Here is a 25,772-nt window from a genome sequence, read left to right as displayed (position 1 = left end):
CTTCCCTTGTCCGAACCTCACCTGATGGCTCCGACAAAGCTGAGAAGGCTTTGGTGGGCACTGATGGCATCCAGCTCTTTGCAGAGGGTGCTTAGCACTTAATAGGATCAGCCTCTTAGCCACTTGTATGATGTCCATCACCTCAGATGCCTCACCATTTCTGAATCTACGCAACGCCCACCATATGTAAGTAGCCAAGTAAGCTGCTTTCACCTCACCTCAAATGTTTGCCATGCTGATAATCCCAGCTAGGTGTCTGTATAAAGGAGCCCCTTCTCCAGGGCAAAATGGAGAAATGCTCTTCTATAAGAAAATTAGGGAGTTGACAGAAATGTAAAGCTAAAAGATTTGCAAGATTGCTTTTGGTTGGCCAAATGTTTTGAGGTCTTGGGGTTGTTTTTGGAGGTCCTGGTGTTCACAGTTAGTTATTCAGTAGGACGTCTGGCAGCAGCTGCACATGGAAAAGCAGCTCGCCCTCAGAAAGCTACCGGTCCTAGCTTTTTTTGTTTCCTTTCCAGTCCTTTCTTACTCCTGTTTTAGCAAATGTAACACCAGAATCGCGTCCCTTCCTGGGATGAAAATCTGTGAGTTCATCAGCCAAGATGGAGCTTCAGTTTTGGTCTGATTTGGTTTCTCTCTTGGAAAAGCTGAATGGTCGGATGCTCTTGGTATTTCTGCTCTTGTTTCTTTTGATTATTGACCTTGTGAAAAAGAGACGACCCAGGAATTTTCCTCCAGGGCCGCAGCTCTTTCCTCTCGTAGGAACCTTTGTGGATTTCAAGCAACCCCTCCATCTTGCTCTGCAGAAGGTAAGAGCTCCATGGACATTTCTCCTACTAACAATATCTTACCTCTTCCATGACTTTTGTCACCAAACTGGGAAGAAGCAAGGGCAGCCTCTGAAGAACTACCTATATAATAACCATGTATGACAGATGACCCTTCTTGATTTTATCTCTCACTGTCACCTCCTCTTCCATGAGAGTAGGAAGGTTAAATGGAAAAGAAACCCATAATGGAGGAAGACCTACATGTTCCTCCTCTTTCTTCCCATCTGACCATGACCATTTTCTTCTGGAGCCCAGGAAGGACTGAGCCAGGCTGGGGGACAGACAGCAAGTGCTGTGTGAGAAATGAACTGTTGGGACTGTGAGGATCACCTCCAGAAATTTTCTTTGCTCAGAGGGTAACAATTTGCCCCATTACATCTGAAAGAAACATTTAAGACCCTGAATTAACCAGCCCTGTGGCTTCTTCTGTGTTGCAGAAAGAGGCAGTGATTGCTCTTGAAAGGTTTCCAGAGCTCTGACTCCCATCAAAGCCAACAAAAGAGAGATATTTTATACATGCTGAGTATGTCTCTCTGAAAAGGTGGGAGAAGTTCTGACTTGCTGGCTGCAAATATCCTTTCTGGTGACTATTTATCTCTTGCTTTTACTTAGCAGGCTGACACCAGCTTATCTACCCTGGGTTTTCACATGCTACTAGCACAGATGTCCCCTGAGGGTACCCTTGGGGAAGGCTGAAGCAGCAAGCTCAGAATATTTTGTCAATACACACAATTATTATTAAGAACATTAATACCATTCATTTGCACACACACAGTCACTGAAACACCCATTTGGTCTCAGGATGGTTTCATGAGTCACCACAGCAGTTCAGGGTGACTGTGTGTGCCTTTCCACGTAGACTCACACTGAGAAGAGGATGAGCTCCTTGGCAGAGAGAGGATGTGACTGTCCTTTGCTCTCATACATCAGCAAGGAGGCACTAAGGCCAGCAGAGTCCATGCAAGGAAAATGGCTATAATTTGGACATAAATGCATTCAGGCTTAAAATTAGAAGTACATTTCTATCCATAAGCAGCTGGAGCTCCCCTCTAAGTGGGAGAGCTGGAGAAGCCACACTACTTTAAACACAAAGCTGATGAAAGAGATAATTTGTTTTACTTTGCCCTCAGCAGGAAGAACCTGAGTGTGGTGACCCAGGTGGTGCTTCAACTTTTTGTACTCTTTCTGTGAAGAAATGCCCATCAGTTACAAAGCAAGTCATGTCCTTCTTACAAGTCAAATTGATGCAAACACCTGGTAAAACCCAGGTCACACCTGCTAACAAATATAAGCAAACCATCTCTCCCACACTACAGCTCTCCAGCTCTTTTTAGGCCTTCTCCAGCCTTCATGGAATAGTTTAGATTGAATGGGATGTGCAGGCTTGATTTTGGGTTTTTCTTAAGTCCCCTTGCCTCAAGAAGGATTGAATTTGAAGTTAGATCCCCTTGTTCAAGGTCTTGTCCAGATGAGTTTCGAAAATCCCCACCTTGTTGATCTCAGAGGGCAATGATCTCTCTTTCAGCTCACTGGTCAGTATGGGAACATCTTCAGTGTGCAGTTTGGAAGTCTGACTTTCGTGGTTGTCAACGGATATCAGATGGTGAGAGAAGCTCTTGTCCACCAGGCTGAAATATTTGCTGATCGGCCAAATATTCCACTCCTCCAAGAAATATTCAAAGGCTTTGGTAAGCACAACTACCAAGATTTGGGGACAAATCTTTTATCTATTTGGAATGATAACAATTAGAGTGAAAGGAACAGGCCGAATTCAACACTTGTGAACTGCACTGGGGAAGGCAAGAATTGAATTCAGACTAAAAACCTCCCAGGAGTATGTTTTAATCTCTCTGAGATTTAGGGATGAGGATGGGATCAAAGCCAGGTCTTGATGAAAGAGGAGAAATAAATTCGAGCTGCCCAGCAAACGATATATTTGAAGAGTTTTCCCCTTGGTTTTAATTTCTCCTTTACTTTTTCTCCCTCAGTTGCATACAGCTCCAGAGATGGGATGTGGTGCTCCTGCCTGCAGCTCTGCCAGCAGCGTGATAGTGCTCATAGTATTTTGGCTTACACCTTTTTTTCCCACGCAAAGTGACAAAGTAGCAGATTAAAGCAAATCCATAAAGCTAAAGATCTTTAGCATAAGCCAATTACTCTTGAATTTTAATTCCCAGGCAAAGACATAGTTTTTCCATATCTATGGGCTTTGTTTGCTTTGGTTTGGGGTTTTTGTTCATGATGAATGGCTGTTTCTGAATCCTAATGCTCACACATGACCCAGAGAGAGGTTTGTTCACTTATTTTTTTCCACCTACAGGGCTCATATCTTCAAATGGGCACATATGGAGGCAACAGAGGAAGTTTGTTTTAGCAACACTGAAGAGCCTTGCCGTAAATTTTGAGGAAAAAGTGCAAGAGGAGAGCCGGTACCTCGTGGAGACGATGGAGGAGGAGAAAGGTGGGGGGTTAATGTGCTCAGAGCTTCCAGCTAAATGAACAATGAGAAGTAAAACCCTTACCCCAGCACAGCTCCTAACATGCAAAACATTTCTTCAATAGCTCAAATCTCTATCTTACACTTCCAGACTGTGCCTTTTAGCACTTATTTTAGACCTCAGGCCTCCTATTTCAGTTCTTCCTTGTTAATATCAAGCAAATATATAGTAGGTGGTTATTAAACCACACATGTTTATAGGGCTAAGAAGGTGTCTCCTGTATTCTGCGAAGGAATAAATGCAGCTCTCCTGCTATCAAGCACTACCACTCAGAGGCTTAGTTAACCTCTGCTTGTCCTTGGTTTTGCAAAGTATTTTAAAACTTGTTTAGTCAGGCTTTCCTTTTATGTCACACAAAGATGAAGTGTGTGTTTTGCTCTTTTATGGTCCAGCTTTTAAAAACTGCCAGAGGGATATTAGTAAGAATAATTTGTATGTTGGTACATGGGTGATGTTGCACTTCAGCTTTAAATAGAAGCAGATGGGGTTGAGCTAATTCTATGGAGCTATATATAGTAAACAAGAAAGATCTAAATAGGAATTGTGAAATTATATACTAAACTTGCTCCATTTTAATTGCTGTTGCACTGAACAGGCCAAATACTCCATGTTGCCAATTGATTATAGTCCTTTATATTCCTAATCAATAAACTAATTAAGCTGCTGGTTTGGGCCTTTCTTCCCATTAGCAATGACAAACAGTGATCATGTCCATCACTCTGATATCTGAGCACCAGCCCAGTTTAATTACTTTCTTGAAGAGTGGAGATCAGCAGTCCTGTGCAGAGTGCCTTGCATTTCAAAGTGATGCTCCCCAGTGTAGAGACAGAAGCTCAGGGCTGGGCTGGGTTTGTTACTGAGATTAGTCTCTCATGTCACAGCAAGGAGCTCTCCACGCTGCTGAAATGTGTCCTGGGAGATGGTGGTGTCTGCTCAACAGCCCTCCCAGGGAGTGCAGATGTGACGAGTGTCACATCACACTTTATTCTTGTAAATGTGCATCATGTCTATGGGCCATATGAGCTGTTGCTGGAGTTTACAGTGGGCACAGAGACTTGCAACACTCTTCCCTCTCTCCCTCATGTCACTGGATTTCTTTGTGGTGGACAAATAAAGGCCAGTGCAACGGTATTTTTGCAGCGTGATTAGTCCTGAGCTCCCTGCCCTGGGCTAAGCTTTGAGGGACCAAATGTGTTGCAGCATACAAACTCAACAGCCATAGCATGGCATGCTTCTGGTTGTTTTCTCTGGTTTCAAACCCTGCTTCTGGTTGTTTTCTCTGGTGTCTCAAACCCTGCTTGGGCAGCTCTGTGCCAATGTCGGTGTCTGCCAGCAGCCTGGGCTGGAGACAGGAGGGGATGTCCTTAGGGAAAGGATATCATGGCCCACAAGGCCTAACCTCCAATGAGATGGTGGAAGTGATGGGGTTGGTGGGTTCCTCAAGACCCAACTGAAGCCTTTATCATCACCATGGGTGAGAAGTAGGTGAGGTCTCACCCTAACTTTACAGCTGTGGTAAAGTTGTGGTTTTGACTGAGACTTTAAAGGAAAAAAAAAGCTGTTATTGGAATCAGAGAGCCATTTAGATAGGAAAAAGCACTTAAGATCATTCAGCCACCTAGCACTGCTGTGTTCACCACTAAATCAAGGCCCCAAGTGCCACATCCACAAGCCTTTTAAACACTTCCATGAATGGTGACTCCATCAGTGCCCTGGACAGCATATTTCTATGCCTGACCACCCTTTCAGTGAGGAAATTTTCCCCAGTATCCAACCTAAATCTCCAACCTAAATCTCCCCAGCACAACTTGAGGCCATTTCCTCTTGTCCTGTCACATGCTACCTGGAAGAAGAACCCGACCCCCACCTGGCTACAACCTCCTTTCAGGCAATTCCTTTCATTTTATTTCCTCCAGGACAACCATTTGACCCTCACTACAAAATTAATGGTGCTGTTTCAAACATCATCTGTTCCATAACTTTTGGGAACCGCTTTGACTACCATGACAACCGTTTCCAGGAATTACTGCACTTGCTGGCTGAAACACTGCTACTCATCGGAAGTTTCTGGGGCCAGGTAAAGAGAGCTGGATGTTTTTCTAGCTTCAGCTGCATGTAAGAGCTCAGAAACTGGAGTTTCTAAGGCACTGATATAATCTCCTTTTCCCTGTAGAAAAAGTCACGTTGTAAGAAAAATTTCCAAAAGTATTGTTCTACATTAGACTGGAAACATACACAAATCTATCAGGAAAGCAAGGAAGTAAGTTAAAATAATTTGGGCATATGGGAAAAAAAATACTACAGGATTGTAAAACCAATCTTATGTGTTACACAACCAAAGAACAACGTAAATGTAGTTCCTGCATGGCCACATACCATGGGTCAGGTCTGATCTCTGTCCCCTCCATGAGGGCACTAAAGAACTGATCTGCACCCACCTCATCTGTGGCCACCTCACATTTGGTGCAATCAGAGAATTTTATCAGCAGAAAACATCTGGGCCATTCTTATCTTGTTTGTACTTGTTTACATAGTAGATTTGCACAAATTGGACCTTTGTAGCAAAACTGATGTTTCTTCCTGGCAGCAAGTGGAGTTAATAAATTGTCCTATAATCTCAGCTATGATACCAGCTCTTTTCGAACTCAGGAAATGCTCTTCTGCTCTGTTTGATTTCTCACCAGTTGTATAACGCTTTTCCTTTGGTCATGAGCTGGCTGCCAGGACCCTTCAAGAAAATCTTCAGGCACTGGGAGAAACTTCGATATTTTGTGAAAGGTGTGATCGCAAAGCACAAGGAGCATTTGGACCAGTCTGAGGCAGGAGATTATATTGACTGTTACCTGAGGGAAATAGAAAAGGTAGGAGGGAAATGCCTAAAGCCACTGAAAGATTAACCCAGAGAAGGAGTAGAGAAGACTCAAGTCTGTTTTGTCAGGGGCGCTTATGCCTCACGCTCCTCATGCCTTCTCCTCCCTACCTTTGCCATGTCAAACTCTAGAAACAGCAGGAGCCCGATTGCTTTGAAAACACACAGATTTTTTTTTTTTTCCATTTGAAAGTATTTACACTTTGTCTTCCCTTTTTCACTCTGTTACATGGTGTAGGAGGACTCTCAGGGAACATGTTCAGGTTTACATGAGAGCTCTCAGGCCTGTGTTTGCTATTGGGAAACTTGACATTTAAAAACACTACCTTCATTCAAGAGTTGCTCTACAGCATCTAGATTGTCTTTCAAAACAGTCCATAGGGCTTAAAATTCAGTGAAAATAAGAGCTAGAAATTTCCAAGTCCAGGGCTGGTAAATAATAAAGGAGCAGCAGGATTTAGGTTACATACCAGTGGTTCTGGATCGGGTTTTTGAAAGCATCATCCCCTCCTTAATAAGAGTTTTCATTGCCATGTTTTTCTCCTAAGTTTAAGGGTGACACCAGCTCATATTTCCATGAGGAAAATCTGTTGTGCTCCACCTTGGACCTGTTCTTAACTGGGACTGAGACAACGGCGACCGCCATCCGCTGGGCTGTGCTCTACATGGCCACGTACCCCCATATCCAGGGTAGGGCCACGAATGGGTCCTTTGCTTAGCCCAAAACTAGATAAGTGAAACTCAGGGAACAGAGTTATCCCAGCTCTGCCATGTGTTGGATATGCCTGTGCTCCAGGTATCTTATTGGGAATTTTCTGAAGGAGTGATTGAGGGAGCTGGGAGGGTTTAGCCTGGAAAAAAGGAGGCTTGGGGGGCTCAGGGGAGACTTTCTCATACTCTACAACTCCCTGAAAGGAGGTTGTAGTCAGGTGGGGGTCGGTCTCTTCTCCCAAGGAATAGGTGATTGGAGAAGAGGAAACAGCCTCAAGTTGTGCCAGGGGAAGTTTAGATTAGATATTAGAGAAAATGTCTTCACTGAAAGGGTTGTCAAGCCCTGAAAGAGGCTGGAAGAGGGAAGTGATGGAATCACCACCCCTGGAAATCTTCCTAAAGGAGTATGGATATGGTGCTTGGGGACCCGGTTTAGTGGCGGCCTGGCAGTGTTGGGTTAATGGTTTGACTAGATGGTCTTAAGGGGTTTTTCCTACCTTAAAAATCCTATGATTCTATAAAGACAGGTTTTTGTTTTTTTGACTCTCCACAGAGAAAGTACAGCTGGAAATCGACACGGTGCTTGGCCAGTCCCGCCAGCCCACGATGGCCGACAAGGACAATATGCCCTACACCAGCGCGGTGCTGAGCGAGGTCCTGAGAATGGGCAACGTGGTGCCACTGGGGGTGCCCAGGATGGCCACCAGCGACACCACCCTGGCCGGCTTCCACCTGCCCAAAGTGCGTGCAGTCCACCAGCCTCCATCCTACCAGAGCAGGGTCTTCACAGCCCAAATTCCAAATCTCACCTGGAAGGGAAGCAACCAGCAGGATCTTGCAGAGATATCACTGTTAAAAAGAAAATACAAGCCCTCCTGATAGAGGGTGTGGGGCTGCTATGGGTCTCAGTTCCTTACAGAGGAGAATTGTAAGATCCTTATGGTGTTGGTCATAATTTCCAATTTTAAAAGATTTATCCCTTAAAATTTTGTAATTTTATATTCCACACATTATGGGAATAGAGGGCCAAGAAACACAGGAAATCAAATAGTTTGGGTTTGTTAATTCCATAGAGTATTAAAAATCATCTATTAAAACCAGAACTTGACTAAAGCCATGTAGTGGGTATTGTTGCACGCACACTGTGCTGCAATTATGAAAGCAAATATTAGATTTAGATACAACTAGCCTCTTCAATCTATATGGCTGGTTGCATCAAGGAAAATTAGAAATAAAAAATCTGGGTGTTTTCTTCCACATTGATTAGAATATTTCTCTTGCTGATGGAGGATGTGGAGATAAACCAGATCAAGTCTGGGGTTTTTTTAAGGCTCAATAAAACAAACTGATTGAAAAGTATTTGATTTAATTGCTTCAAATTCCTATGGGATTGCAGTGTTACCAATTTAAAGTTGGTTTATAGTAACATCACCTGCTACAGCAGCTCAAGGTGTGGATCAACACTATGGTGATACCTAAAGACACACAGAAGTGAACAATCCTGTAGGTTTTCATCCTCATTTAATTACATAGCTTAGGGGGGAAAAAAACAAACCACATTTTGCCCTTAAGAAAATGTAGTTTACGCTGTGTGTGGAACAGAGCTAATAATAACACGGTCTGACAACACTTTGGCTCTTCTCCGCCATGTAATCGCCCGCTTTCCCCACCTCTCGCAGGGCACCACTCTGATGACCAGCCTGACTTCGATAATGTTCGACAAAAACGTGTGGGAGACTCCAGACACCTTTAATCCTGAACATTTCCTGGAAAACGGCCAGTACAGGAGGCGGGAGGCTTTTCTGCCCTTCTCTGCAGGTAGGATGATGGATGGGGAGGTGGCTTTCCCTTTTGCAATGCTTTTATTTTTTTCCCCCAAGACACAGCTTATAGAGAGGAGCTTACTGCTCCTGTCCAGCTTCCAGCCCATCCCCACAGTGAAAATCCCAGTCACTGTTAATACTGACTGCTCGGAGCAGGAGGGAAATCAATTTTGTTATTGCAGGATAAAGAAAATAAGCCTTTTTCCCTCTTGCACAAGTTGCATAACTGGGTTTTTTTTCACCGTTTCCCCTCTCTGTCTATCTGAGCAGCCGCAGTTTGCTCAGCAGTAAACTTCTGGGTAAGGTTTGAGCAGATTGTGTGGGTGAACATTGCCACCTAACCTTTCCAGGAAGAAAAGCCGCAGCAGCCTGTGCGAGGCGGCGCAGGCGAGAGGAGACTCAGAGGTGGTTGGAGCTCACTCAGGAGTCTTTTGGATTATTTTTTGCTCCTTTTCAGGCAAGAGAGCTTGTCCCGGGGAGCAGCTTGCCAGGACTGAGCTCTTCATCTTCTTCGTAGCCCTCCTGCAGAAGTTCACCTTCCGGGCACCGGCAGACACCGCGCTGACCTTCGCCTTCACACTCAGCCTCACACGCTGCCCCAAGCCCTTCCAGATCTGTGCGTTGCCTCGTGACTGAGGCCAGTGTGGGGCTGCCCCATGACTGCCCTCTGCAGCCCTCCACAAACTGGAGAGTGTCCCTTCACCAATCTGCCCCACAGATTTTGGGCTGCAATGATGGGCTGCAGATGTCTAGCACCCATCAACATCTGGGTTGCAGGGAAAGGGCAGAAGGGCCACATCCTGAACAACAAAGACAACCCTTGTGGTTCTTCCCTTCATTCCTCCTCCACTCTACCAGTTTGAAAAAATGCATGAATGTAAAAGCCTTATTACCTCATTTCCATCGTTAGCAACTCACAGGAAGGTGTATGCCACCCGTGAAAACATGGTTTCGTGTTGACTTCTCCGTAAGGGGATATGCCCATCACCCAGAGACCATTTAGCAACCACTAAATCCCAAAGCTGCAGAACCCCATATAGCCAAGGGCTGCGTTTTCTGAAGTGTCTCTTGACAGGGAGAGCAGTTGGCCTTGGACATGATATACAAGCCCTGAGCTTATGCCTGAGCACAAAGTTGTACTTCAAGGTGGCCACTGACAATCATGAGCCTCGGGTGGGATTGGGGTTGGGCTCAGTGTGGTGGGCACTTCCTGCACCACCACACTGATGCCTTGTGATGGAAATAGCAGAATGGTTTTGTTTAGAAGGGACCTTAAAGCTCATCTTGTTCCACCCCCCCCCGCTGTGGGCAGGGACACCTTCCACTAGGCCAGGGTCGCTCCAAGCCCCAAGTCCAAGTCCAACTTGGCCTTGAACACTTCCAGGGATTAGAAATATCTAAGCAGAGATCTCTGCAGCAGCATGCATTTTTTGGATCTCATAGATAATATGGAAATTTTAATTAGGAAGCAATAGGGGAGAAGAACCTTATACCAAAATTCCAACCCAAGTGGGATGGCACAAGGAGCTGTGCAACCAGCAGGCCTGGAATGATTATAAAAATACAGTATTGGGATATTGTAATGGAAATGCAATAGGTTTCTGCTAATGAAATAAAAAACAGAAAAGTTGCAAAAAAATAATCCCTCTGTTGCTTGGGAGCACTTTATCCAAAGCCCAAGAGAAGGAGAAGCAGCAGAGAGTGTTGGAAGGGTCGTGCCTGTGGCAGCTCACCGCTGGCTGTCAGGAAGGAAGTGGTTTTGTGGTGAGAAGTCTCGAGGTCAACACTTCCCTTCTCTTTGTGGCAAAGATTTGTGTCCATGATGGCCATGATGGGCATGGACACAGCGTGGGGCCGAGGAAGTGGGTTGGGACATGGCCCCCTCATGACAGACACACTGCTCCTGCCCATACCAGCTCCCTTTGGATAAGAGTTCATTAAACATGCAACTTGTAAAGAGCTTTTTCATTTGCGTGACCAAGTATTTAGGCTTAGAAATGCTGTCTCCTGGGTGCTTCTGTCTGCAGTGTAGTCACAGCAAAGATTCTTCTTTTTTCTCTTTTTTTGGCTTCTCACCTTTCATAGAAGACTTTTCAATGGGCACCCACGTAGGACACAGAACAGTTAACAGGAAAAGAGGATTACATTGAGTTCCATTTCCACTGGTTCCCTCTACATCCCTGACAATCCACATCCTACATCCACTTTGCTGCAGTACAAAGCAATCACTGTGCAGTGGCAGATTTATGCCACATGGGAGAGTCCTCTGCACATCACATCCCTGCCATGCCAGGCACTCAGGGATTCTGTCACTGAGCTGTCCTTCCAACTCATCACTTGAATTCTATTGCGTTTTTAATTAATTTTTAACAGTCACAGGCTCCCAAGTTATGGTTTTATCTTTCTCAAAGAGAAAACATAAAAGATCTGAGAAGTTTTTTTGCCTATGAAGTTTTCAAAGCCACTCAGGACCAGGCACTTGTTTCTCTTCCTTTTTTCATTCATTCTGTTGTAGGTCTGACCTCTGGCATGTGGCTACAACTTGTATTATTTGCAGTGGATTAGCAATGAAAGATGATCTCTTCTCTCTTGCATTTCAAACTTGTGTTTCCCAATTACTTCAGGGTTTCCTCCCCTACTCATGGAGAGAATAAATTATTCAAAATATCTTCTATTTCTTCTTTTTTTTTTTTAATGAGTTGAGGGAAAAACCCAAAATGAAATGCAAAGTTCCCCTAGCATACAGGTAGAATTCATTTACTTTTTGAGTGGAGGATCTCACAAAACTAAATAGAAAATGTGCATCTCCACAGGCTCCTGCCTAAATGTGCTTAAAGGCGAGATGTTAAAAGACAAATTCTCCTCAAAATCAGGTTTCCCACTTTCAGTTCCACAATATAACAGGGATTTAACTGTTCAAGTCAAGCGTGAGGGCTATGGTAAAAACATGAATGGCATCAACCCAGTTGTTCTGCTTGCACTTGTCCCGCGGGGATGAGAAAAGGACGGTGCTTCGGGACGGCTGCCGAGCCTGGATGGCTCTTTGCTGGCAGCCCGCGTCACTGTGACACACAGGAGCCGGAAGGAAGCAGTCAGGCGGTTTGGGAAGGTTTGTGCAACCTTATCTCGGATGCCCCCGGCGACCTGGGCCTTGGTCTGGGACTCTTCAAAGCAGCGAACGAGCTCCTGTCAAGGAGGAAAGCTCGAGGCACTCGGAGCGGCTGGAGCCTCCCGGCACCGTGGAGCTGACACTGGGACCCGGCACAGTGAGGGCACCCCGGGGATGAGAGAGCAGGGCTGGGCTGAGCCAGGGGCTTGCGGGAACAGCGCAGGGAAGCTGCCGGGAGGTTTTAATCTTGATCCCGCCAAGCTCAGTTCTGTTCTTGACACAAGGCGTGGATCACTGGGGTTTGGTGAAGCAGCGCTGGGAGGCGGGAGGGGAAAGGGGCAGCTGGGAGTGTTTTGGTTTGGGGTGGTTTGTGGTTTTTAACCGCAGCAGAGGAAATGCTCGGGTTTAATCAAGAAGTGGTTTAATCCTTGCAGAGTTGGCAAAGCAGGAGTCTGAACTCAGCCTGTAGACCAGGGCAGCAAAAGCTGCTCCGTGCTCTCTTGTGTTTGTGCCCACAGAGCCAGCACATCACCCCTCTGCCCCTGTCCCTGGGGATTCAGTGGTGCCCTGGGAGCTCAACCTGCCCTGACCTGCCGTGGGACACGTCCGTGCACAGCCCCCCCATCCAGCCATGCTGCACTTCCTCTGGGACAGCATCTCCTTCCATACGCTTCTCATCTTCCTCATTGTCTTCCTGTTTGTCGCTGACTACATGAAGAACAGAAGCCCAAAGAACTTCCCTCCCACCCCTTTACGCCTTCCCTTTGTAGGGCACCTTTATTTGATGGACTTCAAAGATCCCATAACCACAGTGAAGAAGGTACAGGGGTAGTGGGCACTGTGAGGGAAGGAACAGAGAGAATTGTAGTTGCAGGGAAGGGGTTAATCCATAACCCATGGGCCAGGCAGGAGGTTTGTAATCATAAGTGACGTTTACCTGGGTACAAGGTGGGGCACAAGTGTGCAGTGATCCCTGGGGCAAAGGGCACAACACAATCACACGGGTGCAGTCACAGCTGTAGGAGCCCCGTAGGACTGAGTTGAGGTCTGGAAGGGTGTTTGGGAAGGGAGCACAGCAAAAGCTGGAAAAACATAGAACTAAAAAATCAAACCTGGAGAGGTTTACTTGATTTATGGACAATCAACACCAAGTCCTGATCAGTGATTCAGGAAAAGAGGAAAGAAAAAACACTGTGCAATTAGGCAGAGATTTGTGCACAAATTCTGTGTCCTCTCCCCCTTTCAATTTCCCTTATTTCCGCCTGTGCCCCCTGACAGGTCTGTCCCTGTCCCAAAAGACACAATCACTTCAAATGAAACTTCTTTTATTTATTTTCCCTTCCAGCTTACTAAAAAATATGGTGACATCATTGGCATTTCCATGGGCAGCATGAAGCTTGTGGTAGTAAATGGGATGCGGCTGGTTAAGGAAGTGCTTGTAAACCAAGGGGAAAACTTCCTGGAGCGACCAGAAATGCCTATTCACAAGGATATGTTCAGCAAGATAGGTGAGTGATCCCTCAGAACATGCACCTCAGCTGTAAGGCCCAAGTGACAACTGTGTCTTGTCCCCCTGTCTGAGACAGCTGGGGAGAAGGCAGAGTCCTGGAGCTTTTTCCCCTCAGTGGAGGATCAGCCTTGGATCACGGGGGGCTGTTTCTGCCAGGACTGATCTCCTCCAGTGGGCACTTGTGGAAGGCACAGAGGAGGTTCACCCTGAGCACCCTCCGAAACTTTGGCTTGGGGAAGAGGAGCGTGGAGGAGCGCATCCAGGAGGAGTGCCGATTCCTCGTGGATGCCTTTAAGGATGAGCAGGGTGAGTGCCACGTGCCTCCCTCAGCAGCTGTGCTGAAGGCAGGACCTGGTACGGCCTGGTATCATTTCACCCATGGTTCACTGCACGCTGAAAAATACCTCACCTTACAAGGGATGCTGCAGCCCCACCAGCATCCCTGCTCCCTCCTGCAGGGGTTTGGCCTTCAAAGTGACTGGAGAGTGCAGGCAGGTAACACCCCATGCATTATTCATAGCCCACCTTCAGCCTCCTGCTCTCTCTGAGATCTCTGGGAAATACCATGTGTGTATAAACACTGATGTTCCCAAGGAATTCCAGTGACAGAAACAATGATGTTTCCAATGTATTCCAAAGATATCCCTCTCCTGCAGATCTTGCTTTTCAATGGAAATAAACATCTCCATAATCTGACAGAACGGGGACCAATGAGTTGCCAAGTCAAGCTTGGCCAGCTCATGGGGGCAGCGAGGTGTCCAAGCAAAGCGGTGACCGAGGTCGGTGTCTATCAGGGGCCATTCATTTCATTCATATTTGTTTACTATTTTATCTTTACCATGAGTATTTTCTTCTCCTTTTCTGAGAAGACCAGGAGAGAATTGATCTTTTCCTTCTCCAGGAAATCCTTTCAACCCTCAGTTTACACTCACTAACGCTGTTTCAAACGTCATCTGCTCCCTTATCTTTGGCAATCGGTTTGACTACCACGATGAGGACTTCCAAAAATTGCTGAAGCTTCTGCATGAGATTATTATCCTTCAGGGAACCAACACAGCTCAGGTACAGCCCTCCTGCCACCACCCCACAGCCACAGTTTCTTCTCTGGAGTCAACCTCAGAGCTCAGTGTTGTCATCACCAAACCTGTCTTTGCCTATTGCTTTGCACAGGGTGGATTGGCCTGTCATTTCTTGCTGCCTTACTTTCAAGCTGGGCCTTGCTCATGCTGCTTTCTCTCACTCAACATCACTTCTCCTGCCCATTGTCTGCCAACCTGCCTGCTCTAATACCTGGCAACACAAAAGTCCTTCCTTCATGAGGGATTCCTACTCTTCTGGAGCTGAGCTATTTCCACCAACTCCAGCACTTCAGCAAGCACAGCATTGCAGGATCCTCAACTGTTGGGTTTTGAAGGGGTTTTCAGTCCTTTATTCAATTTTTCTTTCTCCTTTTGTGTCCAAAGCTGTACAACTCTTTCCCATCTATAATGAAGTTCCTCCCTGGAGCACACCAAACCATTTTTAAAAACTCGAAGTTGTTGAAAAGCTACATGCAAGAACAGATCAACAAGCACAAGGAGGACTGGAACCCCTCAGAGAGCCGGGACTACATCGACAGCTACCTGCAGGAGATAGCCAAGGTCAGCAATGCAGAGCAAAGCCTTCTGCAGCAGGGCTTAGAAATGAGGAGGGACGAGAAATGAGCCAAATTCTCCAGTTGAGCTTAGGACGGACATCAGGCTCAGAGCACCCATCAGTGGGATGGGATGGCAGGGGGCCAGCAGCTCCTCCCCATACCCTTAGCGTGGTTTAGACTAGGCTTAATATCAGGACAGCCCTCACAGTTCCTGCAGCACTAATACACCTTTTTGTGAAGGACAAGGGCAGTGACACCTTCCGGGAGGAACATCTTATCACGTGCTCACTCGACCTGATGTTTGCTGGAACCGAGACCACATCCACGACCCTCCGCTGGGCTCTGCTGTTCATGGCCTTACATCCAGAAATTCAAGGTACAAATAGCAAAAGGTCAGGGTTTCCCTTCCTTTTATCCCTCACAGCTTTGTGAGAGACACTTTTCTTGAGAGAAAAGTTGGGAATCTCCCTGCACTCACACAAAAGAGGTGCAAACAGTGGCAGGTGTTCCAGGTTAGTCCTTAGGGGACCCTCACAGCAACAACCTTGTGTTGTTCCAAGGGTTTTTGTCCTTGGGCCTTGGCTGATTCCTGCTCTTTCCCACCAGCCCGTGTGCAAGCCGAGATTGACGCCGTCATCGGACAGGCTCGGCAGCCAGTGCTGGAGGACAGGAACAACATGCCCTACACCAATGCCGTCATCCATGAGGTGCAGAGGAAAGCCAACATTGTCCCTTTCAACGTGCCAAGAATGGCGGCAAAGGACACGATCCTGGATGGCTTCTTCATCCCAAAGGTAAGCTCACCCTGAGCACTGGGACCTCAGGGAGACTCCCAGCTCCCCAGGCACGATTCACCAGGCCAGGTCCCTCCTGCCCAGACACACTGTCCCTGCCCTGTCCAGAGTTCACTCCTGCTCAGTGTGCATTTTTGCCATCCAACCAACCAATATTCTCCAGCTCCCCAAAGGGTGCAGAGAACTCCAGGGTCCCACACCCCCCCAGGCACACCTTTGAGGCACAGATCCCAGCTCACAGAGCTCTTACAGGAACTCTGGCCCAAGATTACAGCAGACAAAAGTGATGCTGATGAGGGGAAAATGTGGTTCTATAATCACTGCACCTCCAAAGGGATCCTGGCCCTGCAGTGGTTGTCAGACAAATAATTGCAGTAGAATTTGATTCTGCATTTTCTTCATGGAGAGACTGGAAGATAAAGCTGCCCCTCCTGCTGTCAGTGCCACCAAAAGTGTAAATTTTTTTTCTTTTTCTCCTCTTAGGGCACTGTTTTGATGACAAATTTAACCTCTGTGATGTTTGACAAGAATGAGTGGGAAACCCCCAACACTTTTAACCCTGGGCATTTCCTGAAGGATGGGAAGTTCTGTAAAAGGGAATCATTTCTAGCATTTTCTATGGGTAAGATTTGCTGAATTGTGGTGTTTTCATGTTCAGGCACCAGGCTTAGGTTTCCAACTGCATGGAAGGGAAGGGCAGATACAGTTGGGAGGTGCCGCTCAAACAGTGGCCACGTGGTTGTCCCAAAGCACCACAACCACACTCAGAGCCCTTTCTTGTCTCTGTTTTTAAATGCAGAGAAGGGAGATGAGGATGACTAAAAATCCCTGATATTTCCAGAGTCCCCAGGAACACCTTCACCAGGGCAGAAGCATGTCTGTATATGATTAAACAGTCAAGCCCTCGCAATATTATGCAATTTGGGGGCAGCCTGTGTTGTAATGCCAATGTCCTCATTGGGAAACTCACGTTGGGCTGCAAAACCTATCCAGAACGGGGATTTGGGTAACAGACTTTTGGGTAAGAGAGCTGGACCATGGTCCTGAGGGAAGGCAGAAGCATTTCCAGCAGCAAAAGCTCAGTCTGAGGATGCCGTGGGTTGCTGTCTCCGCAGGGAAGCGCGCCTGCCTGGGCGAGGTGCTGGCCCGCTCCGAGCTCTTCCTCTTCTTCACGTCTCTGCTCCAGAAATTCACCTTCCAGGCACCCCCAGACACCACACTCAGCCTCCAGCCCGCGGCGGGCACGGTGACTGACCCAGAGCCCTACAAGATCTGCGCTGTGCCTCGGTAGGGAAGCCTCAGCCACAATCCTCACAGGGAAAATCCTTTGTCAGGAGTGCAGAAAACAAGCCCTTGGCAACTCAGCTAGGCTAAAAAAATAGAAAAGCTGCAATAAAATAATCCCTCTGTTGCTTGGGAGCACTTTATCCAAAGCCCAAGAGAAGGAGAAGCAGCAGAGAGTGTTGGAAGGGTCGTGCCTGTGGCAGCTCACCGCTGGCTGTCAGGAAGGAAGTGGCTTTGTGGTGAGAAGTCTCGAGGTCAACACTTCCCTTCTCTTTGTGGCAAAGATTTGTGTCCGTGATGGCCATGATGGGCATGGACACAGCGTGGGGCCGAGGAAGTGGGTTGGGACATGGCCCCCTCATGACAGACACACTGCTCCTGCCCATACCAGCTCCCTTTGGATAAGAGTTCATTAAACATGCAACTTGTAAAGAGCTTTTTCATTTACCTGACCAAATATTTATGCTCAGAAATGCTGTCTCCTGGGTGCTTCTGTCTGCAGTGTAGTCACAGCAAAGATTCTTCTTTTTTCTCTTGTTTGGCTTCTCACCTTTCATAGAAGACTTCTCAATGGGCACCCACGTAGGACACAGAACAGTTAACAGGAAAGGAGGATTACATTGAGTTCCATTTCCACTGGTTCCCTCTACATCCCTGGCAATCCACATCCTCCTACATCCACTTTGCTGCAGTACAAAGCAATCACTGTGCAGTGGCAGATTTATGCCACATGGGAGAGTCCTCTGCACATCACATTCCTGCCATGCCAGGCACACAGGGATTCTGTCACTGAGCTGTCCTTCCAACTCACCACTTGAATCCTATTGCATTTTTAATTAATTTTTAACGGTCATGGTTCCAAAGTTCTGTTTTTGTCTTTCTCAAAGAGAAAACATAAAAGGTCTGAAAACTTTTTTTCGCCTATGAACTTTTCAAAGCCACTCAGGACGAGGCACTGGTTTCTCTCTTCCTTTTTTCATTCATTCTGCTGTAGTTCTGACCTCTGGCATGTATTTTTTGCAGTGGATTAGCAATGAAAGATGATCTCTTCTCTCTTGCATTTCAAACTTGTGTTTCCCAATTACTTTAGGGTTTCCTCCCCTGCTTATGGACAGAATAAATAATTCAATTAATTTTTTCATTTTATTTTTCGGTATTTTAATCAATTGGGTGTGGAAAATCAATGCAATTATACCACAACATAAAGGCAGGAGGCATGAATTCATAAATTCTCGGCGAGATGCATCTCATGTAACTAAATGGAACATGTGCACCTTCACAGGCTCATGCCTAAGTGTGCTTAAAGGCGAGATGTTAAAAGACAAGTTCTCCTCAGAATCAGGTGTCCCCACTTTCAGTTCCACAATAGAACAGGGATTTAATTTTCAAGCTTCCCAAGTGTGAGGGCTATGGTAAACACATGAATGGCATCGCCCCAGGAGCTCTGCTGCACTTCTGTGCCTTCTCATGGGCACTCGACAACCCCAATGGCCACAAGTGATGGCCCCAAAAGGGAGAAAAGGCCCCCAAAACGTCCCCCAGAGCACGAGGGGGCAGCTGACAACTGCAGAGCCACGTGGTGCAAGGTCAAACTGCTGCTGCAACCCCCCTGCTGCTTTCACAACAAAACACAACATCAAAAGTCCACGTGCTGCACGTGCACCAACACCTCCCGGCCTCAGAGCCGATCCAAGGGGGAAAAGTCAGCACAGCCTGTTGCCAGCTACCCCGAAAGGGCCCCCGCCGGCAGAGCTGGGCATCTGCTTTGGCTTCTCAGCACCTGCCCCAGCTCTGTGGGGCTTTGGGAACGGCTCCACCACGGGCTACGCACCCAAAAGGACAAGGGAGGTCTGGGAAGGGATGGCTGGAGGGCTCGGGCAGGGCCAACCTTCCGGCCAGAGCAAGTTGTTCTGCTTGCACTTGTCCCGCGGGGATGAGAAAAGGACGGTGCTTCGGGACGGCTGCCGAGCCTGGATGGCTCTTTGCTGGCAGCCCGCGTCACTGTGACACACAGGAGCCGGAAGGAAGCAGTCAGGCGGTTTGGGAAGGTTTGTGCAACCTTATCTCGGATGCCCCCGGCGACCTGGGCCTTGGTCTGGGACTCTTCAAAGCAGCGAACGAGCTCCTGTCAAGGAGGAAAGCTCGAGGCACTCGGAGCGGCTGGAGCCTCCCGGCACCGTGGAGCTGACACTGGGACCCGGCACAGTGAGGGCACCTCGGGGATGAGAGAGCAGGGCTGGGCTGAGCCAGGGGCTTGCGGGAACAGCGCAGGGAAGCTGCCGGGAGGTTTTAATCTTGATCCCGCCAAGCTCAGTTCTGTCCTTGACACAAGGCGTGGATCACTGGGGTTTGGTGAAGCAGCGCTGGGAGGCGGGAGGGGAAAGGGGCAGCTGGGAGTGTTTTGGTTTGGGGTGGTTTGTGGTTTTTAACCGCAGCAGAGGAAATGCTCGGGTTTAATCTAGAAGGGGTTTAATCAAGAAGATTAAACTGAGAGCTGGCAAAGCAGGAGTCTGAACTCAGCCTGTAGACCAGGGCAGCAAAAGCTGCTCCGTGCTCTCTTGTGTTTGTGCCCACAGAGCCAGCACATCACCCCTCTGCCCCTGTCCCTGGGGATTCAGTGGTGCCCTGGGAGCTCAACCTGCCCTGACCTGCCGTGGGACACGTCCGTGCACAGCCCCCCCATCCAGCCATGCTGCACTTCCTCTGGGACAGCATCTCCTTCCATACGCTTCTCATCTTCCTCATTGTCTTCCTGTTTGTCGCTGACTACATGAAGAACAGAAACCCAAAGAACTTCCCTCCCACCCCTTTACGCCTTCCCTTTGTAGGGCACCTTTACTTGATGGACTTCAAAGATCCCCGAGTGGGAGTGAAGAAGGTACATGGGTGGTGGGCACTGTGGGGGAAGGAACAGAGGGAATTGTAGCTGCAGGGGAAGGGGTTAAACCAGACCCATGGGCCAGGCAGGAGGTTTGTAATCATAAGTGACATTTACCTGGGTACAAGGTGGGGCACAAGTGTGCAGTGATCCCTGGGGCAAAGGGCACAACACAATCACACGGGTGCAGTCACAGATGTAGGAGCCCCGTGGGACTAAGTTGGGGGCTGGAAGGGTGTTTGGGAAGGGAGCACAACAAAAGCTGGAAAAATATAGAACTGAAAAATGAAAGCTGGAGAGGTTTATTTGATTTATCACCAACTCGACAATTAACACCCAGTCCTGATCAGTGATTCAGGAAAAGAGGAAAGAGAAAACACTGTGCAATCAGGCAGAGATTTGTGCACAAATTCTCTTTCCTCTCCCACTCTCAGCTTCCCTTAGTTTTACCTGTGCCCTATGACATGGTTGTCCCTGTCCCAACAGAAACTCCTTTTTTTTTTTTTCCTCACCCAGCTTACTGAAAATTATGGTGACATCTTTGGCTCTTCGATGGGCAGCATGAAGTTTGTGATGGTAAATGGGATGCGGCTGGTTAAGGAAGTGCTTGTAAACCAAGGGGAAAACTTCCTGGAGCGACCAGAAATGCCTTCCGAAATCTTCAGCAAGATGGGTGAGTGATTCCTTAGGACATGCACCTCAGCTGCAAGGCCCAAGTAACAACCCTGCAGAGGTCTGAGACAGCTGGGGAGAAGGCAGAGCCCTGGAGCTTTTTCCCCCCAGTGGGGGATCAGCCTTGGCTCACAGGGGGCTGTTTCTGCCAGGACTGATCTCCTCCAATGGGCACTTGTGGAAGGCACAGAGGAGGTTCACCCTGAGCACCCTCCGAAACTTTGGCTTGGGGAAGAGGAGCGTGGAGGAGCGCATCCAGGAGGAGTGCCGATTCCTCGTGGATGCCTTTAAGGATGAGCAGGGTGAGTGCCACGTGCCTCCCTCAGCAGCTGTGCTGAAGGCAGGACCTGGTACGGCCTGGTATCATTTCACCCATGGTTCACTGCACGCTGAAAAATACCTCACCTTACAAGGGATGCTGCAGCCCCACCAGCATCCCTGCTCCCTCCTGCAGGGGTTTGGCCTTCAAAGTGACTGGAGAGTGCAGGCAGGTAACACCCCATGCATTATTCATAGCCCACCTTCAGCCTCCTGCTCTCTCTGAGATCTCTGGGAAATACCATGTGTGTATAAACACTGATGTTCCCAAGGAATTCCAGTGACAGAAACAATGATATTTCCAATGTATTCCAATGACATCCCTCTCCTGCAGATCTTGCTTTTCAAAGGAAGCAAACATCTCCATAATCTGATAGAACTGGGACTACTGGGTTTCCCAGACAAGCTTGGCCAGCTCGTCGGGGCAGCGAGGTGTCCAAGCAAAGCAGTGACACAGGATGGTCACTGGGATCACTCATTTCATTTGTATTGGTTGACTATTTTACCTTTACCAAGTGTGTTTTCTTCTCCTTTTCTGAGAAGACCAGGAGAGAATTGATCTTTTCCTTCTCCAGGGAATCCTTTTGACCCTCAGTTTACACTCACTAACGCTGTTTCAAACGTCATCTGCTCCCTCACCCTCGGCAATCGGTTTGACTACCATGATGAGGACTTCCAAAAATTGCTGAAGCTGATGTATGAAACGACTGCCCTCAACGGAACCATCACGGCCCAGGTACAGCCCTCCTGTCACACTCCACAGCCATGGTCTCTTCTCTGGATTCAACCTCAGAGCTCAGTGTTGTCATCACCAAACCTGTCTTTGCCTATTGCTTTGCACAGGGTGGATTGGCCTGTCATTTCTTGCTGCCTTACTTTCAAGCTGGGCCTTGCTCATGCTGCTTTCTCTCACTCAACATCACTTCTCCTGCCCATTGTCTGCCAACCTGCCTGCTCTAATACCTGTCAACACACAAGTCCTTCCTTCATGAGGGATTCCCGCTCTTCCGGAGCTGAGCTATTTCCACCAACTCCAGCACTTCAGCAAGCACAGCATTGCAGGATCCTCAATTGTTGGGTTTTGAAGGGGTTTTCAGTCCTTTATTCAATTTTTCTTTCTCCTTTTGTGTCCAAAGCTGTACAACTCTTTCCCATCTATAATGAAGTTCCTCCCTGGAGCACACCAAACCATTTCTAAAAACTCGAAGTTGTTGAAAAGCTACATGCAAGAGCAGATCAACAAGCACAAGGAGGACTGGAACCCCTCAGAGAGCCGGGACTACATCGACAGCTACCTGCAGGAGATAGCCAAGGTCAGCAATGCAGAGCAAAGCCTTCTGCAGCAGGGCTTAGAAATGAGGAGGGACGAGAAATGAGCCAAATTCTCCAGCTGAGCTTAGGACGGACATCAGGCTCAGAGCACCCATCAGTGGGATGGGATGGCAGGGGGCCAGCAGCTCCTGCCCAAATTCTTGTGTGGTTTGGACTAAGCCTGGTGTCAGGACAGCCCTCACTGTTCCTGCAGCACTAACACACCTTTTTGTGAAGGACAAGGGCAGTGACACCTTCCGGGAGGAACATCTCGTCGCCTGCACCCTCGACCTGATGTTTGCTGGAACCGAGACCACTTCCTCGACCCTCCGCTGGGCTCTGCTGTTCATGGCCTTACATCCAGAAATTCAAGGTACAAATAGCAAAAGGTCAGGGTTTCCCTTCCTTTTATCCCTCACAACTTTGTGAGAGACGCTTTTCTTGAGAGAAAAGTTGGGAATCTCCCTGCACTCACACAAAAGAGGTGCAAACAGTGGCAGGTGTTCCAGGTTAGTCCTTAGGGGACCCTCACAGCAACAACCTTGTGTTGTTCCAAGGGTTTTTGTGTTTGGGCCTTGGCTGATTCCAGCTCTTTCCCACCAGCCCGTGTGCAAGCCGAGATCGACGCCGTCATCGGACAGGCTCGGCAGCCAGTGCTGGAGGACAGGAACAACATGCCCTACACCAATGCTGTCATCCATGAGGTGCAGAGGAAAGCCAACATTGTCCCTTTAAGCATGCCAAGAGTGGCAGCAAAGGACACAATCGTGGATGGCTTCTTCATCCCAAAGGTAAGCTCACCCTGAGCACTGGGACCTCAGGGAGACTCCCAGCTCCCCAGGCACGATTCACCAGGCCAGGTCCCTCCTGCCCAGACACACTGTCCCTGCCCTGTCCAGAGTTCACTCCTGCTCACTGTGCATTTTTGCCATCCAACCAACCAATATTCTCCACCTCCCCAAAGGGTGCAGAGCCCTGCAGGGTCCAAAACCCCCCGGGCACACCTTTGAGGCACAGATCCCAGCTCACAGAGCTCTTACAGGAACTCTGGCCCAAGATTACAGCAGACGAAAGTGATGCTGAGGAGGGGAAAACGTGGTTCTAGAATCACTGGATCTCCAAAGGGACCCCTGACCTGCAGTGTTGTCAGACAAATAATTGCAGTAGAATTTGACTCTGCATGTTCTTCATGGAGAGACTGGAAGATAAAACTGCCCCTCCTGCTGTCAGTGCAAGAGAAAATGTGAATTATTTTTCTTTTTCTCCTGTTAGGGCACTATGTTGTTGACAAATATAACCTCTGTGATGTTTGACAAGAATGAGTGGGAAAGTCCCAACACTTTTAACCCTGGGCATTTCCTGAAGGATGGGAAGTTCTGGAGAAGAGAATCGTTTCTGGCATTTTCTATAGGTAGGATTTGGTGAATTGTGCTGAGTCAGTGGTCTTGGGTTTCCAACTGCATGATGGAGATAGAGAGGAATATAGTGATGGAGGTTCCACTCAAACAGTGGCAACGTGGTCGTCCCAAAGCACCACAACCACACTCAGAGCCCTTTCTTGTCTCTCTTTTAAAATGCAGAGAAGGGAGATGAGGATGAATAAAAATCCTTGATAATTCCAGGGACCCCAGGAACACCATCACCAGGGCAGAAGCATCACTCTCTGCTCCTGCTCCCACATGGCTGAGGTCCCTGGGGACTCACTGTTGCCACCCCAGGTTATCCCAGCCAGCAGCTTCCCTGGGGAGGTGGCTTTTAGCACCCCGTTTCCCATACCAGCATCACACACCTTCTCAGTTTGGGCTGCAAAACTCATCCTGGGAAGAGATCAGGGACCATGGTCCTGAGGGAAGGCAGAAGCTTTTCCAGCAGCAAAAGCTCAGTCTGAGGATGCCGTGGGTTGCTGTCTCCGCAGGGAAGCGCGCCTGCCTGGGCGAGGTGCTGGCCCGCTCCGAGCTCTTCCTCTTCTTCACGTCTCTGCTCCAGAAATTCACCTTCCAGGCACCCCCGGACACCACACTCAGCCTCCAGCCCCTGATGGGCATCACGATGGCCCCACAGCCCTACAAGATCTGCGCTGTGCCTCGGTAGGGAAGCCTCAGCCACAATCCTCACAGGGAAAATCCTTTGTCAGGAGTGCGGAAAACAAGCCCTTGGCAACTCATCTGGGCTAATAAAATAAAAAATAGAAAACCTGCAAAAAAATAATCCCTCTGTTGCTTGGAGCACTTTACCAAAGCCCAAGAGAAGGAGAAGCAGCAGCGAGTGTTGGAAGGGTCGTGTGGCAGCTCACCGCTGGCTGTCAGGAAGGAAGTGGCTTTGTGGTGAGAAGTCTCAAGTTCATCACTTCCCCTCTGTTTGTGGCAAAGATTTGTGTCTATGCATGATGGGCATGGATACAGCGTGGGGCCGAGGAAGTGGATTGGGACATGGCCCCTCATGACAGATACACTGCTCCTGCCCATACCAGCTCCCTTTGGATAAGAGTTCATTAAACATGCAACTTTTTCATTTACACAACCAAGTATTTAGGCTTAGAAGTGCTTCTGGGTGCTTCTGTCTGCAGTGTAGTCACAGCAAAGATTCTTCTTTTTTTCTCTTTTTTTGGCTTCTCACCTTTCATAGAAGACTTTTCAATGGGCACCCACGTAGGACCCAGAATAGTTAACAGGAAAGGAGGATTACATTGAGTTCCATTTCCACTGGTTCCCTCTACATCCCTGACAATCCACATCCTCCTACATCCACTTTGCTGCAGTACAAAGCAATCACTGTGCAGTGGCAGATTTATGCCACATGGGAGAGTCCTCTGCACATCACATCCCTGCCATGCCAGGCACTCAGGGATTCTGTCACTGAGCTGTCCTTCCAACTCATCACTTGAATCCTATTGCGTTTTTAATTAATTTTTAACAGTCACAGGCTCCCAAGTTGTGCCATTGTCTTTCTCAAAGAGAAAACATAAAAGGTCTGAAAACTTTTTTTCGCCTATGAACTTTTCAAAGCCACTCAGGACCAGGCACTGGTTTCTCTTCATTTTTTCATTAATTTTGCTGTAGGTCTGACCTCTGGCATGTATTTTTTGCAGTGGATTAGCAATGAAAGATGATCTCTTCTCTCTTGCATTTCAAACTTGTGTTTCCCAATTACTTTAGGGTTTCCTCCCCTACTGATGGAGAGAATAAATAATTCAAGTAATTTTTTCATTCTTCTTTTTTTCTGTATTTTAATCAGTTGGGGGTGGAAAATCAATGCAATTATCCCACAACATAAAGGCAGGAGGCATGAATTCATAAATTCTCGGCGAGATCCATCTCATGTAACTAAATGGAACATGTGCACCTTCACAGGCTCATGCCTAAGTGTGCTCAAAGGCAAGATGTTAAAAGACAAATTCTCAAAATCAGGTTTTCCCACTTTCAGTTTCACAATAGAACAGGGATTTAATTTTCAAGCTTCCCAAGTGTGAGGGCTATGGAAAACACATGAATGGCATCACCCCAGCAGCTCTGCTGCATTTCTGTGCCTT

General features: G+C 47.8%; 2 protein-coding genes across 6 annotated transcripts; both read left to right on the top strand.

Moving 5' to 3' along the window:
- Positions 1-602: 602 nt before the first annotated feature.
- On the top strand, positions 603-10,320 carry LOC114002606 (cytochrome P450 2J2-like). Its single transcript, XM_027748652.2, has 9 exons — positions 603-809; positions 2,356-2,518; positions 3,151-3,291; positions 5,245-5,405; positions 6,013-6,189; positions 6,746-6,887; positions 7,462-7,649; positions 8,588-8,726; positions 9,189-10,320. Exons 1-9 carry the CDS (start codon positions 603-605, stop codon positions 9,365-9,367), a joined length of 1,497 nt encoding a protein of 498 aa, XP_027604453.2. The 3' UTR covers positions 9,368-10,320.
- Positions 10,321-11,707: 1,387 nt separating this feature from the next.
- On the top strand, positions 11,708-25,375 carry LOC114002602 (cytochrome P450 2J2-like). 5 transcript variants are annotated; one of them, XM_039380606.1, is made up of 11 exons: positions 11,708-11,997; positions 12,359-12,660; positions 13,186-13,348; positions 13,507-13,656; positions 14,252-14,412; positions 14,814-14,990; positions 15,227-15,362; positions 15,593-15,780; positions 16,264-16,402; positions 16,896-16,981; positions 24,245-25,375. In XM_039380606.1, the coding sequence occupies exons 2-11, from the start codon at positions 12,472-12,474 to the stop codon at positions 24,332-24,334; spliced, it is 1,479 nt and encodes a 492-aa protein (XP_039236540.1). In that variant the 5' UTR covers positions 11,708-11,997; positions 12,359-12,471; the 3' UTR covers positions 24,335-25,375. The 5 variants fall into 5 exon arrangements, with proteins under 5 accessions (XP_039236540.1, XP_039236541.1, XP_039236539.1 ...); XM_039380607.1 differs by having other exon boundaries at positions 16,896-17,050; positions 24,314-25,375; XM_039380605.1 differs by lacking the exon at positions 24,245-25,375 and having other exon boundaries at positions 11,708-11,840; positions 16,896-18,205.
- The last annotated feature ends 397 nt before the right edge of the window (positions 25,376-25,772 follow it).

Source organism: Pipra filicauda, unplaced genomic scaffold (assembly GCF_003945595.2).
Source record: "Pipra filicauda isolate LSUMZ 115617 unplaced genomic scaffold, ASM394559v2 scaffold19_size4547281_pilon, whole genome shotgun sequence".
In the NCBI taxonomy this organism is placed as follows: Eukaryota; Metazoa; Chordata; class Aves; order Passeriformes; family Pipridae; genus Pipra; species Pipra filicauda.
The sequence above is the reverse complement of the archived record's forward strand: the minus strand, read 5'-3'. Positions and strand labels throughout refer to the sequence as shown.

Coding starts and splice junctions, on each gene's coding strand:
- LOC114002602 (XM_039380606.1), top strand. CDS start 12,472: ATGCTGCACTTCCTCTGGGACAGCATCTCCTTCCATACGCTTCTCATC. Junction 13,349..13,506: donor GGATATGTTCAGCAAGATAG/GTGAGTGATCCC, acceptor TGTTTCTGCCAG/GACTGATCTCCTCCAGTGGG. Junction 15,363..15,592: donor CTTACATCCAGAAATTCAAG/GTACAAATAGCA, acceptor CTTTCCCACCAG/CCCGTGTGCAAGCCGAGATT.
- LOC114002606 (XM_027748652.2), top strand. CDS start 603: ATGGAGCTTCAGTTTTGGTCTGATTTGGTTTCTCTCTTGGAAAAGCTG. Junction 6,190..6,745: donor ACCTGAGGGAAATAGAAAAG/GTAGGAGGGAAA, acceptor TTTTCTCCTAAG/TTTAAGGGTGACACCAGCTC. Junction 7,650..8,587: donor CCGGCTTCCACCTGCCCAAA/GTGCGTGCAGTC, acceptor CACCTCTCGCAG/GGCACCACTCTGATGACCAG.